General features: G+C 52.0%; 7 protein-coding genes across 7 annotated transcripts; 4 read left to right on the top strand and 3 right to left on the bottom strand.

Annotated features, from left to right (window-relative positions):
• Nucleotides 1-164: 164 nt before the first annotated feature.
• Nucleotides 165-761, bottom strand: ANOM_006906 (uncharacterized protein; the record flags this gene model as incomplete). The annotated part of the gene is made up of 1 exon (XM_015552162.1): nucleotides 165-761. One exon carries the CDS (start codon nucleotides 759-761, stop codon nucleotides 165-167), a length of 597 nt encoding a protein of 198 aa, XP_015405379.1.
• Nucleotides 762-1,398: 637 nt separating this feature from the next.
• ANOM_006905 (coatomer subunit alpha) lies at nucleotides 1,399-5,787 on the top strand. The gene is made up of 9 exons (XM_015552161.1): nucleotides 1,399-1,565; nucleotides 1,652-1,701; nucleotides 1,765-2,084; nucleotides 2,138-2,473; nucleotides 2,533-3,499; nucleotides 3,551-4,146; nucleotides 4,199-4,544; nucleotides 4,601-5,282; nucleotides 5,340-5,787. Exons 1-9 carry the CDS (start codon nucleotides 1,536-1,538, stop codon nucleotides 5,592-5,594), a joined length of 3,582 nt encoding a protein of 1,193 aa, XP_015405378.1. The 5' UTR covers nucleotides 1,399-1,535; the 3' UTR covers nucleotides 5,595-5,787.
• A 203-nt stretch (nucleotides 5,788-5,990) lies between these two features.
• Nucleotides 5,991-6,736, bottom strand: ANOM_006904 (flavin-linked sulfhydryl oxidase; the record flags this gene model as incomplete). The annotated part of the gene is made up of 2 exons (XM_015552160.1): nucleotides 5,991-6,483; nucleotides 6,585-6,736. The coding sequence occupies 2 exons, from the start codon at nucleotides 6,734-6,736 to the stop codon at nucleotides 5,991-5,993; spliced, it is 645 nt and encodes a 214-aa protein (XP_015405377.1).
• Nucleotides 6,737-6,875: 139 nt separating this feature from the next.
• ANOM_006903 (putative transcriptional regulator) lies at nucleotides 6,876-8,531 on the top strand (the record flags this gene model as incomplete). The annotated part of the gene is made up of 4 exons (XM_015552159.1): nucleotides 6,876-7,000; nucleotides 7,177-7,600; nucleotides 7,663-7,860; nucleotides 7,935-8,531. Coding segments are annotated over 4 exons (1,335 nt in total), but the record flags the coding sequence as incomplete, so codon positions are not given.
• Nucleotides 8,532-9,799: 1,268 nt separating this feature from the next.
• ANOM_006902 (putative AP-1 adaptor complex subunit beta) lies at nucleotides 9,800-12,364 on the top strand (the record flags this gene model as incomplete). Its single annotated transcript, XM_015552158.1, has 6 exons — nucleotides 9,800-9,876; nucleotides 9,939-9,959; nucleotides 10,033-10,164; nucleotides 10,229-10,866; nucleotides 10,928-11,858; nucleotides 11,920-12,364. 6 exons carry the CDS (start codon nucleotides 9,800-9,802, stop codon nucleotides 12,362-12,364), a joined length of 2,244 nt encoding a protein of 747 aa, XP_015405368.1.
• Nucleotides 12,365-13,500: 1,136 nt separating this feature from the next.
• On the top strand, nucleotides 13,501-14,703 carry ANOM_006901 (NAD(P)-dependent alcohol dehydrogenase; the record flags this gene model as incomplete). The annotated part of the gene is made up of 3 exons (XM_015552157.1): nucleotides 13,501-13,677; nucleotides 13,736-14,347; nucleotides 14,410-14,703. The coding sequence occupies 3 exons, from the start codon at nucleotides 13,501-13,503 to the stop codon at nucleotides 14,701-14,703; spliced, it is 1,083 nt and encodes a 360-aa protein (XP_015405375.1).
• A 488-nt stretch (nucleotides 14,704-15,191) lies between these two features.
• On the bottom strand, nucleotides 15,192-15,401 carry ANOM_006900 (uncharacterized protein; the record flags this gene model as incomplete). Its single annotated transcript, XM_015552156.1, has 1 exon — nucleotides 15,192-15,401. A coding segment is annotated over one exon (144 nt), but the record flags the coding sequence as incomplete, so codon positions are not given.
• Nucleotide 15,402: the final 1 nt, after the last annotated feature.

Below are 15,402 nucleotides of genomic sequence, written 5' to 3'. Positions count from 1 at the left end.
GGTACTCCCTCAGTGGGCAGCTGGCGATGAGGACCGTCTGACGTCATCTATGTCAACGGCCTTTTCCGGACTAGTGCGACTCAAACTAGCCCAGTGGCACGTGACATGAGGGATCCAGATCGAGCAAGTACTAGTAGTGATGTCAACGATTCATGGTCTTTTTCTCAATCTAGATCCATCTGTTCCGCTGCAGTGGCCTCTTGGTTGGAATCGGTGCCAGTCTCCCCGAGCGACGGAGATCTCGAGCAGAAACTCTCTGAGGACTCTAACTCGCTAAGTCCGACATCCGAAAGACTGCTTGCTGGAGTCCCCAAGGCCTCGTTTGATTGCTTGGTTTTTCTGCGTAGATTTCTCAATTTAAGATCGGGTCCCTCTTCGTATCGTCGATCTAGTGACATGCCAGAACCTTGTTTCTGGGATACGTGAAACCCTCCAGTAGCATTGCTAGGCGACTTCCTTTTCCTGCCTCGGTTATATCTTGATGTCGGCCTGGTGATATTATTGTCAGATTCACAGTGTAAGTCTTCCATTGAGTCCACCAGGTCAGTTTGCCAGTGCTCAGAACTGGGTCCCAGAAGAAAAGTAATAGCAGGCTTGGAAGATACAGGGGGAGGGTCCTCCTCCGGCTCCTCAATAGCATATGGTTGTATCACAACAGGAGCATTATGGTCGGGGTCCTGGCTTAAAGGATCCTCTGCGGCTGCATTGCATGTATTCTGACTTTGTTGGGATGGTGTAAATTCATTTTTATTATCTGACATTGTGGAGGCTTGGGATGGACCAGAAGCCGTGGCATAGATTCCAGGCATCTCTTCCATATCACGCTAGCCCAAGTCCACGATAAGAACGTGTTGGACGGGATATATTGCAGTCATGCCAAAGAAAGAAAGGAAAAGTACAGTACATGGGTCGCCTTCACAGCGTTGAGCGACGTATGTGTTTTATTCGAGAATATTCTGCAGAGTGACCAATTGGAACTGAGGACGTAACTGCCCTGAGTCGTACTTATGATGTGTGTTAGTGGAGGTGCCCACGGTTGTTCTTCGGCGGGGAGCATCCGGGGTAACAGCGAGGGATTAAGGACGGCATCCTGGAAGAGGCAATGGGTAAGATGGGACCCTAGAAAAGTCAGTCTCAATAGCTAGTCCATTTTCATAAAGTTCCAGTGTGGAAATCAAGAGTTCTCATCGAATTGTCTCTCGTATGAAACGGAGTAAGTTGGAGTTCCTTACGGGAAGGCAATTGATGTTCCCCTGGCAGCTTCTCACCGCCGGGGCCCATCATTGGCCCAACGGGATTCGCTTATTGGCTCTCCCGGCGGGCGACACAATAAGTCCACGTTTACCGCCTCATCGCTCTTAGTTTAGTTGTCCAGACTGTCCCCGAGTCCAGACGCTCCCCGACCATACCTGCGTGATCCTCTGCCATTCTGCCCGTTGCAGCAGTGGATGAGGTGGTCGCTTTTGTGATCTCTTTATATCTAGCGTGCGGAGCTTGCTTCTCTATGGTGCGGCTCCGGCCAACTCTCTTTCAAGATGCAGTCCTCCCCAAACATGCTCACTAAGGTATGTCCTCCCCTCTAATGCTTCCCCCCCGACAAATCTGGCTCTGGAGTTTCAAGGGCAACTATTAAACATCATACCCTGCACAGTTTGAGTCGAAGTCATCCAGAGCGAAGGGAATCGCTTTCCATCCCAAGCGGTTAGTCCACGACTGAGCGTCCCACGCGTCGCAATCAAGCACCGCTGACCCTGATGGAACCAGGCCATGGATCTTAGTATCGCTTCATTCGTCGACGATCCAACTATGGGATTATCGCATGGGAACCCTCATTGACCGTTTCGAAGAACACGATGGCCCCGTCCGAGGCATTGACTTTCATCCTACACAACCCCTCTTCGTGTCCGGAGGCGATGACTACAAGATCAAAGTGTGGAATTACCAAACGCGGAGATGTCTGTTCACCCTCAATGGCCATCTCGATTATGTGCGCACAGTGTTCTTCCATCCCGAGCTCCCTTGGATTCTTTCCGCGTCGGACGACCAGACAATCCGCATATGGAACTGGCAGAACAGGTCACTGAGTAAGTTGGGATCTGGACACCTATCCCGAACAAAACTGACTTGGAGTCCTCAGTCTGTACGATGACGGGCCATAATCATTATGTGATGTGCGCGCAATTTCACCCAACCGAGGACCTGATTGCCTCCGCCTCCCTAGACCAGTCTGTCCGTATCTGGGACATCTCGGGCTTGCGGAAGAAGCATTCCGCGCCGACAACCATGTCGTTCGAAGACCAGATGGCTCGGGCCAACCCCAGCCAGGCGGATATGTTTGGAAACACCGATGCAGTTGTCAAGTTTGTCTTGGAGGGCCACGATCGAGGTGTCAACTGGGTGTCCTTCCACCCCACTCTGCCCCTGATTGTCTCTGCGGGTGACGACCGCCTGATCAAGTTATGGAGGATGAGCGGTACGTTGCAACCCAGCGCTTTCCACCCGTGGTTTAAAGTCGCTAACATCTTACGGTAGACACCAAAGCCTGGGAAGTTGATACATGTCGCGGTCATTTCCAGAATGCCTCGGCCTGTCTGTTCCACCCTCACCAAGATTTGATCCTCTCTGTCGGCGAAGATAAAACAATCAGAGCATGGGACTTGAATAAGAGGACCTCGGTGCAATCATTCAAGCGTGATCTGGATCGCTTCTGGGTTATTGCCGCTCACCCCGAAATCAATCTCTTTGCGGCAGGTCACGACACTGGTGTCATGGTTTTCAAGTTGGAGCGCGAGAGGCCAGCTTCTGCGGTTTACCAGAATCAGCTGTTCTACATTACCAAGGAGAAGCATGTCAAGTCGTATGACTTCGCCAAGAATGTCGAATCTCCCCCGATGCTCTCGTTGCGCAAGCTGGGTTCGCCTTGGGTGCCTCCACGGACTGTCTCGTACAACCCCGCTGAGCGTGCCATCCTGGTTACTTCGCCAACCGATGGCGGCGTGTACGAGCTGATTCACCTCCCACGGGATGCTACTGGTGCCGTGGAGCCGACCGACGTAAAACGTGGCCAGGCTTCTTCTGCTGTCTTTGTCGCTCGCAATCGCTTCGCTGTTTTCAACCAAGCGAACCAGCAAGTAGACATCAAGGACTTGAGCAACTCCACCACGAAGACGATCAAACCTCCTCCAGGTACAACCGATATCTACTTTGGCGGTACCGGCTGCCTACTCTTTGTCACACCCACCAACGTCGCTCTTTTCGATATCCAGCAGAAGAAGCAGTTGGCTGAGTTGGCTGTCAGCGGCGTCAAATACGTTGTCTGGTCCAACGATGGCCTGTATGCAGCTTTGCTCAGCAAGCATAATGTGACGATTGTCACCAAATCCCTGGAGCAAGTGAGCAGCTTGCATGAGACCATTCGTATCAAGAGCGCCGCCTGGGATGACGCTGGCGTCCTTCTCTACTCCACCTTGAACCACGTCAAGTACTCTCTCCTTAACGGGTAAGTTTGTTCCTCTTTTCTGATGAAGCACGCATGCTGATTGTGTCAAAGTGACAATGGCATCATTCGCACCCTCGACCAGACAGTTTATCTCGTCAAGGTTAAGGGCCGGAACGTCTACTGCTTGGACCGCAGTGCCAAGCCGAGAATCCTGGAAATTGATCCTACTGAGTACCGGTTCAAGCTGGCGCTGGTCAAGAGAAACTATGATGAGATGCTCCAGATCATCAAGACCTCTAGCCTTGTCGGTCAAAGCATCATCTCATACCTGCAGAAGAAGGGCTACCCAGAGATTGCGCTCCAGTTCGTGCAGGACCCCCAGACTCGTTTCGAGCTCGCCCTGGAGTGCGGTAACCTTGATGTTGCCGTCGAGATGGCAAGAGAGTTGGACCGCCCCAATCTGTGGAGCAGACTTGGCACAGAAGCTTTGGCCCATGGCAATCACCAGGTAGTGGAGATGGCTTACCAAAAGCAGCGGAATTTCGACAAGCTGTCCTTCCTCTACTTGGCCACGGGTGACCAGGAGAAGCTTGGACGAATGGCCAAGATTGCTGAACATCGTGGCGATTTCACTTCCCGATTCCAGAACGCCATCTACCGTAGCGATGTTGAGGACAGGATCCAGATGTTCAAGGAAGTCGATCTTTGTGAGTCCCAAATCTAGCATCTTCATTGAAGTGCCTCGCTAACAGCTTGTAGATCCTCTAGCATACCTGACCGCCAAGACCCATGGGTTGACCGAAGAGGCGGAGTCCATCCTCGAGGCTTGCGGCCTCACGGAAGACCAGATCACTCTGCCCACTGGCGACGGGGTCCTACAGGTACCACAGCCTATCGTGCCGACTTTCAAGTCGAACTGGCCCGTCAAGGCTGCTGCCCATTCGTCGTTCGAGAAAGCGTTGCTCGGAGAAGTTGGCGCGGATGACGAATCTGCGGCTATTGGCTTTGAGGCTGAGGAAGAAGAGGAAGAAGCTGAGACTGCGGCGAACACCTGGAAGATGAGGACGAGGACGTTGCTGGATGGGACATGGGAGACGAAATTAACGTTGAGGAAGATGTTGACTTCGTCAATGTGGACAGCGCTGAGGCGGGTGCTGGCAGCACGGAGGCCGACCTCTGGGCTCGCAACTCCCCTCTTGCCGCCGACCACGTCGCCGCTGGTTCCTTCGACACTGCCATGCAGCTTCTCAATCGCCAAGTTGGCGCCGTAAACTTCGCGCCTCTCAAGCCACGCTTCTTGGAAGTGTATAAGGCCTCCAAGACTTATCTCCCAGCGACTCCCGGCCTGCCACCTCTGGTTAACTACGTTCGCCGGACTGTTGAGGAGACTGACTCGCGCAAGGTCCTCCCCGTTATCGCGAAGGATCTGGAGACCATTGCCAACGTAGACCTCCAGGAAGGCTACGCAGCCATGAGGGCCAACAAGCTCGAGGACGGTGTGAGAATCTTTAAGGATATCTTGCACTCTCTCCTCCTGAACACGGTGTCGTCAGAGGCCGAGGTTGAACAGGCAAAGAAGATCATCGAAACTGCTCGGGAATACATCCTCGCGATGTCGATCGAATTGGAGCGCCGTGCTGTTGGGACCGACACCCCAGAAAACCTCAAGCGAAGCCTCGAACTCTCTGCTTACTTCACTATCCCCAAGCTGGAGGTTGCCCATCGCCAGCTGGCCCTGATGGCCGCAATGAAGCTTGCCTTTGCCAACAAGAACTACTCCTCGGCCCTCAGCTTTGCCAACCGGATGTTGGCGAACGGTGGCTCCCCTAAGCTCCTGGATCAGGTAAGTCAGACGATGAAGGTTATTATCTCACAGAACAAGATGCTGACCAGTACACAGGCAAAGAAGATCAAGGCTCAATGCGAGCGCAGCCCGCAGGATAAGATTGACATCGAGTTCGACCAGTTCGCCGAGTTCGATATCTGCGCTGCTTCCCATACCCCTATCTATAGCGGCTCCCCAAGCGTCTCAGATCCGTTCACCGGCGCCAAATATCATGAACAGTATAAGGGTACCGTGTGTCGGATATCCGACGTGACCGAGATCGGTGCACCGGCTAGTGGATTACGGTTGTACGTTCCAGGCCAACATTAAGGATGAAGGAGTCGGAAGATTGTCTGTCATGTAATTCTCTGTCTCCAATGTGAAACATATGAAGCGAATAAGTTTCCCGTGGGAGGAAGTTTAGTGTGGCGCTGGAGGAAGCCGCTTACTAGATGTATGGATTTGCTGTTTACACTAATTTCCCAGCGACGTTGTTTTATATTACCTTAACTTCTACTTTCGCAATGCAACTTCAAGATGTTCATGAAAAAAAGAAAAAAGAAGAGTGCTTCATGTATACATACACAGAGAAGAGAGTCGTCCCACCATACCTGCAGTTCGCAGTTGAGTAGAGAGAACCATGCCAGCAAGCTATCGTACAAATCCGAACCCATCTATACTCTAACAATTCTATAATAACCATCCATCAATTAATTAATCAATCAATCAATCACACCTCCCATCCTTCCACCCCGTCCTCCACCTCTCCTCCCAAAACCGACAATCAAACTCCTTCTTCCCCAACTTCCGATTGACCTCATTATGCGCCTCGCACATCCACGTCCCGAAATCCGCCCTCCCAGCTAAGCGCGGCTCGTTACGCCCACTCGGCTCCGCCATCCAGGTCCGGAAATCATCCGCACACACCCAGCACGGATACAAGCGCGAGAAGATCTTCAGGAACGTCCGCATCTCGCCCTGCTGCTCCTGCGTCGCTTTCACGGGGTACGACGCCGTCAGGGAATGGAGGAAGGTCCATGTTGAGCGGCCCAGGGCTTCGACGTCGGGGGGACAGTCGTCTTGCGATTGGGGTAGGGATGTGGACTCGGGGACTGGTTTTGGGGCTGTCGTTGTTGCTGCTGTTGTGGAGGTCGCGGTTTGAGCTTTGGCTTGTTTGGTTAGGTTGCGCCAGGATGCGGCGGAGGTGCAGAGACGGCAGCTGCAGGGTTGTTAGTTAACGGGTGTGAGCTTTTCTTTGGTTTGGGGGTTTGGGGGTTTGGGGGGAGGAGGTATGTTTAGAGGGCGAACGATAAGACGTACGGTTTCCCATCTTTGTCGAGGATGACCCCGTTGGGCAGTTTCGTCATTCCGTTGGCATCTTTGCTTTCCTCGGTGGATGAGCTGGCGGCTGCGGGTGTGTGGTGGGGGAATAGGTTCTTGGGTAGACCGTGCTGTGACTCTGAGGCTGACATTGTGGATTTATTTGCTCTTCGCGAGGACTAGTCAAGCGTCGTCGATCCGTTGATTATAGATAGTAGTATCTCTCTGATGCTGTGCGGAGGTGCTCTCGGTATACCGCGGAGGTGCGCACGGGAGTGATCCGGTTCGTAGTGGCGATTCCTGAGATGTATATACACAGAGATTAAAAGAGAATACCCTCCCCGGGTTATATTTCAGAAGTTTTCCTGTTTTCTCCCCCGTTCTTTTCCCTTCTGGTTGTTGTACCGGACCCAAAAGTAAGCATAAATTTAGTGCTTTGTCAGCGGTGTCTTTCCCCGGGTTTTGCAACTCCCGGTGCCTGGCCAGGAACATCCCGCCGGTCTGGACGATAAAGCTAACTTAGTGGCGAGATTGTGTACGATTATTTTCTATATACGGCTAGTGATTGTTCGTGTCAATTCGTTGTTACGAGTTCGATTTCTGGATTTTGCGATATCGACAAGCTTACTATAGCTGCCCCAGCCGATAGTTCGGAATTAGCGTCGCGTCGCGAATTTGCCCGCCTTGGACTCGGAAGTTACGAAGTCGTCACCGAAGAGCGTATAAGACCAGAGCAAGGCAGTGCGGAAGACAAGATGGCGCCTCGACGCCGTGTAGTTTCCGATTCCGAGTCCGAGTCTGATGAACCCGCAGTCCCTTCGGTCCCTTCCAATGATGCGCTCGAAAAGGCTCTACGCGAGACCGTCGCGACAATTTACAAATCGGGGAATATGGAGGAATTGACGGTGAAGCGGGTGCGCATGGCGGCGGAGAAATCCCTCGGGGTTGAGGAGGGCTTTTTCAAAGGAAGCAGCACTTGGAAGTCAAAGAGTGATCAGATCATTAAGGATGAAGTGGTATGTTATGGGAACTTATTGCTATTGGCTTAGTCGTGTAGCTAACTGCTACGGGTCCGCAGGAGGTACAAGATCAGCGGGCGCAAGAACCGGACTCAGATGAAGAACCGGAGGAGCAGGCTCCTCCCGCGAAGGCTTCTTCTGCTAAAAGGACAAAACTCGACAAAACTGAGACATCACGAAAGCGACGGAAAACGAGTACAGAACCGGAAGACCAGAGTGAAGACAGCGCGCCACTAGACGATGAGAGTGAACAAGAAGTGAAAAAGCCCGCTAAGAAGCAATCAAAAACAACTCTCAGAAATAATTCCAAACCGAAGCCTTCGAAAGACAGGTGTCGGATGACGAGAAGGATGTAGAGGACCAGAAGGATGACGCCGCACCATCGGAAGAGCCCGAGGAGCCAAAAAATGACCGCGGAGAGGACTCGGAAAGTGAAATGTCCGTGGTTCTTGACGAAGAGCCTAAGCCGACCCGACGGCGACAGAAAAGCGCCGGTACCAAAGCTTCAACCCAGACACGGAAGAAGACGACGGCCACATCTAAAGCAAAGGACGCGGACCTTGACCCAGACCAAAAGAAGATAAAGGAGTTGCAAGACTTGCTGGTAAAATGCGGGATCAGGAAAATGTGGTGGCGACTGCTGGCTCCATATGAGACATCTAAGGAGAAGATCGGGCACCTTGAGGGCATGCTCAGGGAGGCAGGAATGACGGGGCCGTTGAAGGGAAAGGAAGCTGAAAGGAAAGCCTTGAAGATCAGGGAAAGGCGTGAGCTTCAAGCTGACGTCGTCTCGTGCCAAGAGGAGGTAAAGATATATGGCAAAGGCGGTGCCGACGAAGAGAGCGACAGCGGGCGACCAGGACGACGTTTAAACCGAGGCCGCAAACACCTTGCCTTCTTAGAAGATGACGGCGAGGAGACGGATTGATTGCTATACGCCCTAATCTTCCTTTTCATGCTTTTCTTCAACAGATTTGCCGGCGTTCTATTGTTCACGGCATATTCCATTAGCCACAGTAACCACAAGTAACAATCTAAGTACACTTACACGGCGCTTTGTTTGCTCCCGAATAAGGTCTGCTATTCTTTGTTCTTTTGCAGTGATTTCTGCTCTTGCTTTCAGAAGCTCAATCCGTAAATTCAACATATCAGACACCTAGGGCCCGAATCTTCTGATTAGCTTTTTCTCTGGAAATAACTCATATAGAGCTTACTTACAATTTCTTCATCTGATAGGAAGCGTGGATCTCTCCGCCGCAGCCAGCGGCGAATCGCGGTGGACGGTGGGGTTGAGGAATGGGAACGAGTCATCTTTAGTTCTTAGAAGACAGAGGGGACGGACAGAGAAGAGACGTGATACGCGGTAATCATCAGAAAGACAGAAAGGATAGGAGCAAGAGAACCAGGCAACACCTGTCCTAAAGCTCGCGTCTCAAAAGGAAAGGTGCGATCCATGGATGGCCCTGAGGTCATGCACTGCCAAGTTTTATATCATTTTCCGGTCTTTGTCCCTCCCATACGTTGCGCGACTAAGCTGAACACTGCGACTGAGGAGATAAAGAGGACGAGGTTATAGAACTGCGGGGATCATAGTCAGAATTCCGACTCAATGTCCGGTTGTAGAGTTGTCGATCGCTTACAGCAGTCCTGGAGTATTCGTTCTCCTCGGCCTCCGTTCTGGCCTCGACGAATAACCGCCGGAGATTGGGAAGATTTGCCTGACAAGCGGGTTAACAAGATTGAACTCGATCTAAGCATATATGAAGTTCATTAGAAATTCTTACCATGCGGTCGACGTGTACAATGCCAAGGGATCTGTGTCTGGAGTAACTGAGAAGTCGTGGTAATTAAGCTCCGCGGCCTTAAATGCTAAACGGCAGAGCCGCGTGTTTGTGGACAACTTTTGGGTCCAGACACATGATGAGACCCTTTCCTTTAATCCACTTCCACCTCATCTTCTCCGCTCTCCCTCAACGGCGCCCATTCCCCCCTTTTCCTTCGCAACCTGGGCCTTTGGGGATGACGCTTTGATTTTACCCTAATCTTCCCAGTCATTTGAAACGCCATATTGCCGACCCACCGACGGTATCCCTGAACCTCTTGTCGCCGCCAAATTCCCCGCAGTGGTCCGCAAGGACACTCTTGCATACTTAATTCCCACACCGTTCGTCGCTGTGGAGCTTGATTTCAATCACGATGGCTATGAGCAGGATACGCGGCGCCTTTGCGGTGCCTAGAAAAGGAGAAACATTCGAATTGCGAGCTGGACTTGTGTATGCACGCCGAAGTTCTTGTCATTACGCGTTCCAGCAAGTGTCACTAACCAGCACTACAGATCTCAATATGCCTACGAACGGTATGTCTCCGGTTGACTGTCGAGGATCTAGCACCTTTCCCGAATTCGGTGACGATATCTGACCGGATCACAGAAAGGAGGCTATCCAAAAAACCATCATGGCCATGACCTTAGGAAAGGATGTATCCGCCCTTTTCCCCGATGTCCTGAAGAATATTGCGACGAGCGATCTTGAGCAGAAGAAACTAGTATACCTGTATCTGATGTGGGTGCCCCATGACTGTTTGGATGGTCGCTCTGCATGCTGATATTTGATGCGCGGCAATCAGGAATTACGCCAAATCTCACCCGGACCTCTGTATTCTCGCCGTGAACACCTTCGTTCAAGACTCCGAAGACCCTAATCCTCTGATCAGAGCGCTCGCTATCCGAACGATGGGATGTATTCGAGTGGACAAGATGGTCGACTACATGGAGGAGCCCCTCCGCAAGACTCTCCGGGATGAATCGCCTTATGTCCGCAAGACAGCTGCAATTTGTGTAGCCAAGCTTTTCGATCTCAACCCCGGAATGTGTATGGAGAATGGTTTCCTCGAGATGCTTCAGGAGATGATTGGAGACCCCAATCCCATGGTGGTTGCGAACTCGGTGACAGCGCTCTCAGAGATCCACCACGCCGCGCCTGAAACCAATGCGCTCCAGGTCACAGCCAATACGCTACGAAAGCTATTGATGGCGTTGAACGAGTGCACAGAGTGGGGTCGAGTTACGATTCTCACAACGCTGGCAGAGTATCGGACTACTGAGGTCACCGAATCAGAGCATATCTGTGAACGCGTGGCCCCTCAATTCCAGCATGCCAATCCCAGTGTGGTGTTGGCCGCCGTCAAGGTCGTCTTTTTGCACATGAGGAATATCAAAGATGAACTCTCCAAGAACTATCTGAAAAAGATGGCTCCCCCCTTGGGTAATTTAGCCCCCTGGAACCCAATTATGGAGACGATCTAATGATGATGGTTAATTTCTAGTGACCCTTGTCTCGTCCGCCCCCGAAGTGCAATATGTAGCCCTGAGAAATATCGACCTCTTACTGCAAAAACAGCCGGATATTCTCAACAAAGAGCTCCGTGTGTTCTTCTGCAAGTACAACGACCCGCCCTACGTTAAATTCCAGAAGCTTGAGATCATGGTTCGCATTGCCAACGACCGCAATGTCGACCAGCTTCTGGCAGAACTTAAGGAATACGCCCTGGAAGTAGACATGGACTTTGTGCGGCGCGCCGTCAAGGCGATCGGTCAGGTTGCCATCAAGATTGAGAACGCCAGCGAGAAATGCGTTAACACATTGTTGGACTTGATCAACACGAAGGTCAACTACGTGGTGCAGGAGGCCATTGTGGTGATCAAGGACATTTTCCGGAAGTATCCTGGTTATGAAGGTATTATTCCGACTCTTTGCAAGTGCATTGATGAGCTCGATGAGCCTAACGCCAGAGCTGCGCTCATCTGGATCGTGGGAGAGTATGCGGAGAAGATCAACAATGCTGGAGATATTCTAGCCGGATTCGTGGAAGGGTTCAATGAAGAGTTCTCGCAAACGCAGCTACAGATTCTCACCGCTGTTGTCAAACTTTTCGTAAAACGGCCTGAGAAGGCCCAAGGACTGGTGCAGAAGGTCCTGCAGGCCGCAACGGCGGAGAACGACAACCCTGACGTTCGTGACCGAGCCTATGTGTACTGGCGCTTGCTCTCCAACACAAGCGACCCTGCTGCCACCAAGAACATTATGCTCTCTGAAAAGCCCCCAATCGTGACTACCATCCACTCTCTCCCACCAGCACTTCTCGAACAACTCCTCACCGAGCTTTCTACCCTCGCCTCTGTCTACCACAAGCCACCAGAGCAATTCGTCGGCCAAGGCAGATTTGGTGCTGACGCCGTTCAAAGGGCCGCCATCGAGTATGTCCCCCTTGACAGTTAGACTTGGCTTTTGCTCTCTTCGCTAACCATTCTTCTCTAGGGAACAAATCCAAAATGCACGGGAGAACCCATTGGCTGCAGCTGCAGCCGCAGCGGCAGTTACCGGCAAGGCTCCGCCGCCCCAGAGTCAAAGCAACGTTGAAAATCTTCTGGATATCGATTTCGACGGGGGTGCACCAGCATCCGCTCAGAAGGAGCCAAGTGGCGGTATGTCCGGTCTTGAAGGCCTTGCCGGCACACCTGTCCGGGTAGAGTCTCCCGCGGCCGGTGCTCCGGCGGGCAGCAACAATCTGGATGATCTACTGGGCGTGTTTGGTGACGGCGGGGGCGCTGCAGCCTCGGCCCCAGCCCCCAATGGTAATGGTGCTAGTGCAGATCTCATGAATGGTTTCGCCGGGCTGGATCTATCATCGAACACGACATCACCACCACCGGGAGGAAACCAGCCCAAGAAGACCAACGAGGACATTTTGTCACTGTTCTAAATACCGCGTCGATATGGGTGGGATCCAATATGTATAGCCGAAGACAGGTCCGCGTGGAGGTTCTTCAAAAGATGACTTAATCCTTGCATTCGGTATAGATTTCCACGGTCTTCATTGTTCGATTTCGCCAGCCATGTTCGCTGTGACCCTTTCATCCTTCTTCTTATTCTTCTTACTTGTGATTACTTGTATATCCTGAGCATCCTTTTCTTCAATCTTCCATGTCTATTTCCCATCAATGCTAGGGACGAAATCTAGACACATTATTCCTTCACGTAACTTGAGCATTTAACGTATAACCCATACGGCGCGAGACGGTAAAGGCAGGCAGATCCCGAGTCGGCCGACGGAGTCCAGTTCGACTCGGCCCACCATATCCTCGGAAACTTTTTCGAATGCCGAAAATACAAGCAATCCCGGAATTAGTCAACATTTAGTGCCGTTGGTCTCCAATTTTCTCTTCTTTTAAGTTCTTTTTCTTCCGTTTCTTCCCTCGTAGTGGAGCCATTGGAGTTGGAGGCAGTGGAGGGACTCCATTGCATAGAATTGATTTGCTGCTCAGACAACATTTAGGTAATTGGTGTTCCGCGGTCATATACAATGCCAATGGCGTGATGATAGTGATTTGACCGGAAGATCTACTTTGAAGTGTCTTGGATACAAGCTACAGACCGTTCTTTGGATCTGATATTAAGGATTTGAATCCCGTCTCGGCGCATTAGTGCCGCCGACCTTAAACGAACGAGACCGAGAATTAGCCGTCTTTATCGTCAAAAAAAATAAATAAAATAAATCACAAGAGAAAGAGATAAAGTATACTACAATGAATATACATACTTTACCGACCTCCAATGAGCGCTCACTTCGTACCCTACACACACAGAAACCCAGAAAAATCCAGCTTGCCCTAAAAGACGAATCTCTCGTCCCATCTACATTGAGTTTCACCGTCACGCACATACAATCAGGAGTGGAGACCATAACTTTCGAGGCCCGCAATATCCGCAGAACTCCATGGACTCTCCGGAGCAGAGCCGTAGAGCCGTTGGGTCAGTATAAATGGCCCATGGGACCGGTTCTGGACCGGCTGGTTCCTTTCTAAACATCAATCCCCAGAACAGGAACACCAGGCCAGCATGACGCAAACAGACTACAGGTTCGAAGGGTGGATGGGCCTGGCGCCCGAGTCGGCAGATGGAAAGATGGTCTGGCAGGAGTTCGAGCCAAAGGAATGGGAGGAGACCGACGTCGACATTAAGGTCACCCACTGTGGTGTTTGCGGATCGGACTTGCACACTCTCCGCAGCGGCTGGGTAGGTTCCGTTCACATATTCAACGGGTAGGGAATCAAATGGCTAATTCTTACCTCAGGGCCCTACCAAATACCCCTGCTGCGTTGGCCACGAGATCGTCGGCATTGCCGTCCGTGTCGGCTCGAAAGCTGTCGGCGATATCAAGGTCGGAGACCGCGTCGGCGTCGGTGCCCAGAGCGATTCGTGTCTGGGTCGTCTGGGCGACTGCCCCGAGTGCGCCATGGGCTGGGAGCAGTACTGCTCGCATAAGATCGTCGGCACCTACAACGGCATCCATCTCAACGGCGACAAGTCCTACGGCGGATACTCCCTGTACAACCGCACCCCGTCCAACTTCGTCATCAAGATCCCCGATGCCATTCCCTCGGCCGACGCAGCCCCCATGCTCTGCGGCGGCGTCACCGTCTACAGCCCGCTGAAGCACAACGGCTGCGGGCCCGGCAAGCGCGTTGGCATCATCGGCGTCGGCGGCCTGGGTCACTTCGGTGTTCTCTTCGCGAAGGCCATGGGCGCCGACAAGGTCGTCGCTATCTCGCGCAAAGCAAGCAAGAGCGCCGATTCGCTCCAGATGGGCGCCGATACATACATCGCTACAGACGACGAGCCGGACTGGGCTACCAAGTATGCCCGGTCCTTGGACCTGATCGTCTGCACCGTTTCTTCCTCGAAGGTAGGCATTGCACTTATCTCACACAGCGTTAGAGAAGTCCCCAGAAGGCTAATGTGTATCAGATGCCCATGACGGAGTACCTGGGTCTTCTTGCTACCAACGGCAGTTTGGTTCAGGTCGGTCTCCCGGAGGATGGGACGCTGTTCGCCAACGTGCGTAACCTTATCCGGCGCGTGAAGGTCGAGAGCTCTTTCATTGGATCTCCTCGGGAGATTCGGGAGATGTTCCAGCTTGTTGCGGACAAGGGAGTCAAGCCTTGGATTGAGGAGATCCCCATGAAAGATGCCAACAGCGCCATCGTGGACATGCACGCGGGTAAGGCGCGCTACCGTTACGTGCTGGTTAATGAGCAGTAATGTAGCTCAAGGGGGGACTTCGCTTTAATTTGTACATGGATCGATAGACTTGGAGTATATGGTTTAGACAGATACCAATGGGATATGTTATAGACGAGTCACTCGCTATTGTGAATACACTATGGACACCACGGCTGCGGGGAGCATTAGTTTTCAATAGCGAAGACCTTCCTTGAATCTACAAGTGCATAAGCATCACTGTTCGCACAACTACCAGACACTCAATTGCTCAGATGTACCAAAAGTATAAAGACACAAATATTATTATATATTACTGGTACGGTATTATCTGACAAACGAGAAACCCTAGCGCCATCCAACTTGTAACTTTTCTTTGTCTTGTAAGCAGCACAGATTGGGGGGATCAAATGTCAGGCGGTAATCAAAAGATAAAGCAAACCAAACTGGGATATTATAATGTATCGAACCGTTGCGCCTCTAGCATCTTAGATGGTCGATGTCCAGATGCTGTCCCCAAGCGGATGGGCTTATAGCAGGATCATCACACCCATTACTGCAGCCAAGAGACCGACAGTAGGCTTGACGGCCCGAGCAGCACCAGTGAGAGGTGGCTGAGTGGGCTGGACTGGGGAGACACCAGTGGGCGCGACCGGGGTCTCGCCAGGAGTGGTGGGCTGGACGGGGGAGACACCAGTGGGCGCGACCGGGGTCTCGCTCTCACCCGGAACGGAGGGCTGG

This window comes from Aspergillus nomiae, assembly GCF_001204775.2.
Source record: "Aspergillus nomiae NRRL 13137 chromosome Unknown contig00207, whole genome shotgun sequence".
Lineage (NCBI taxonomy): Eukaryota > Fungi > Ascomycota > Eurotiomycetes > Eurotiales > Aspergillaceae > Aspergillus > Aspergillus nomiae.
Note: the sequence above shows the minus strand (reverse complement) of the source record. Positions and strands in the feature narration are given on the sequence as shown.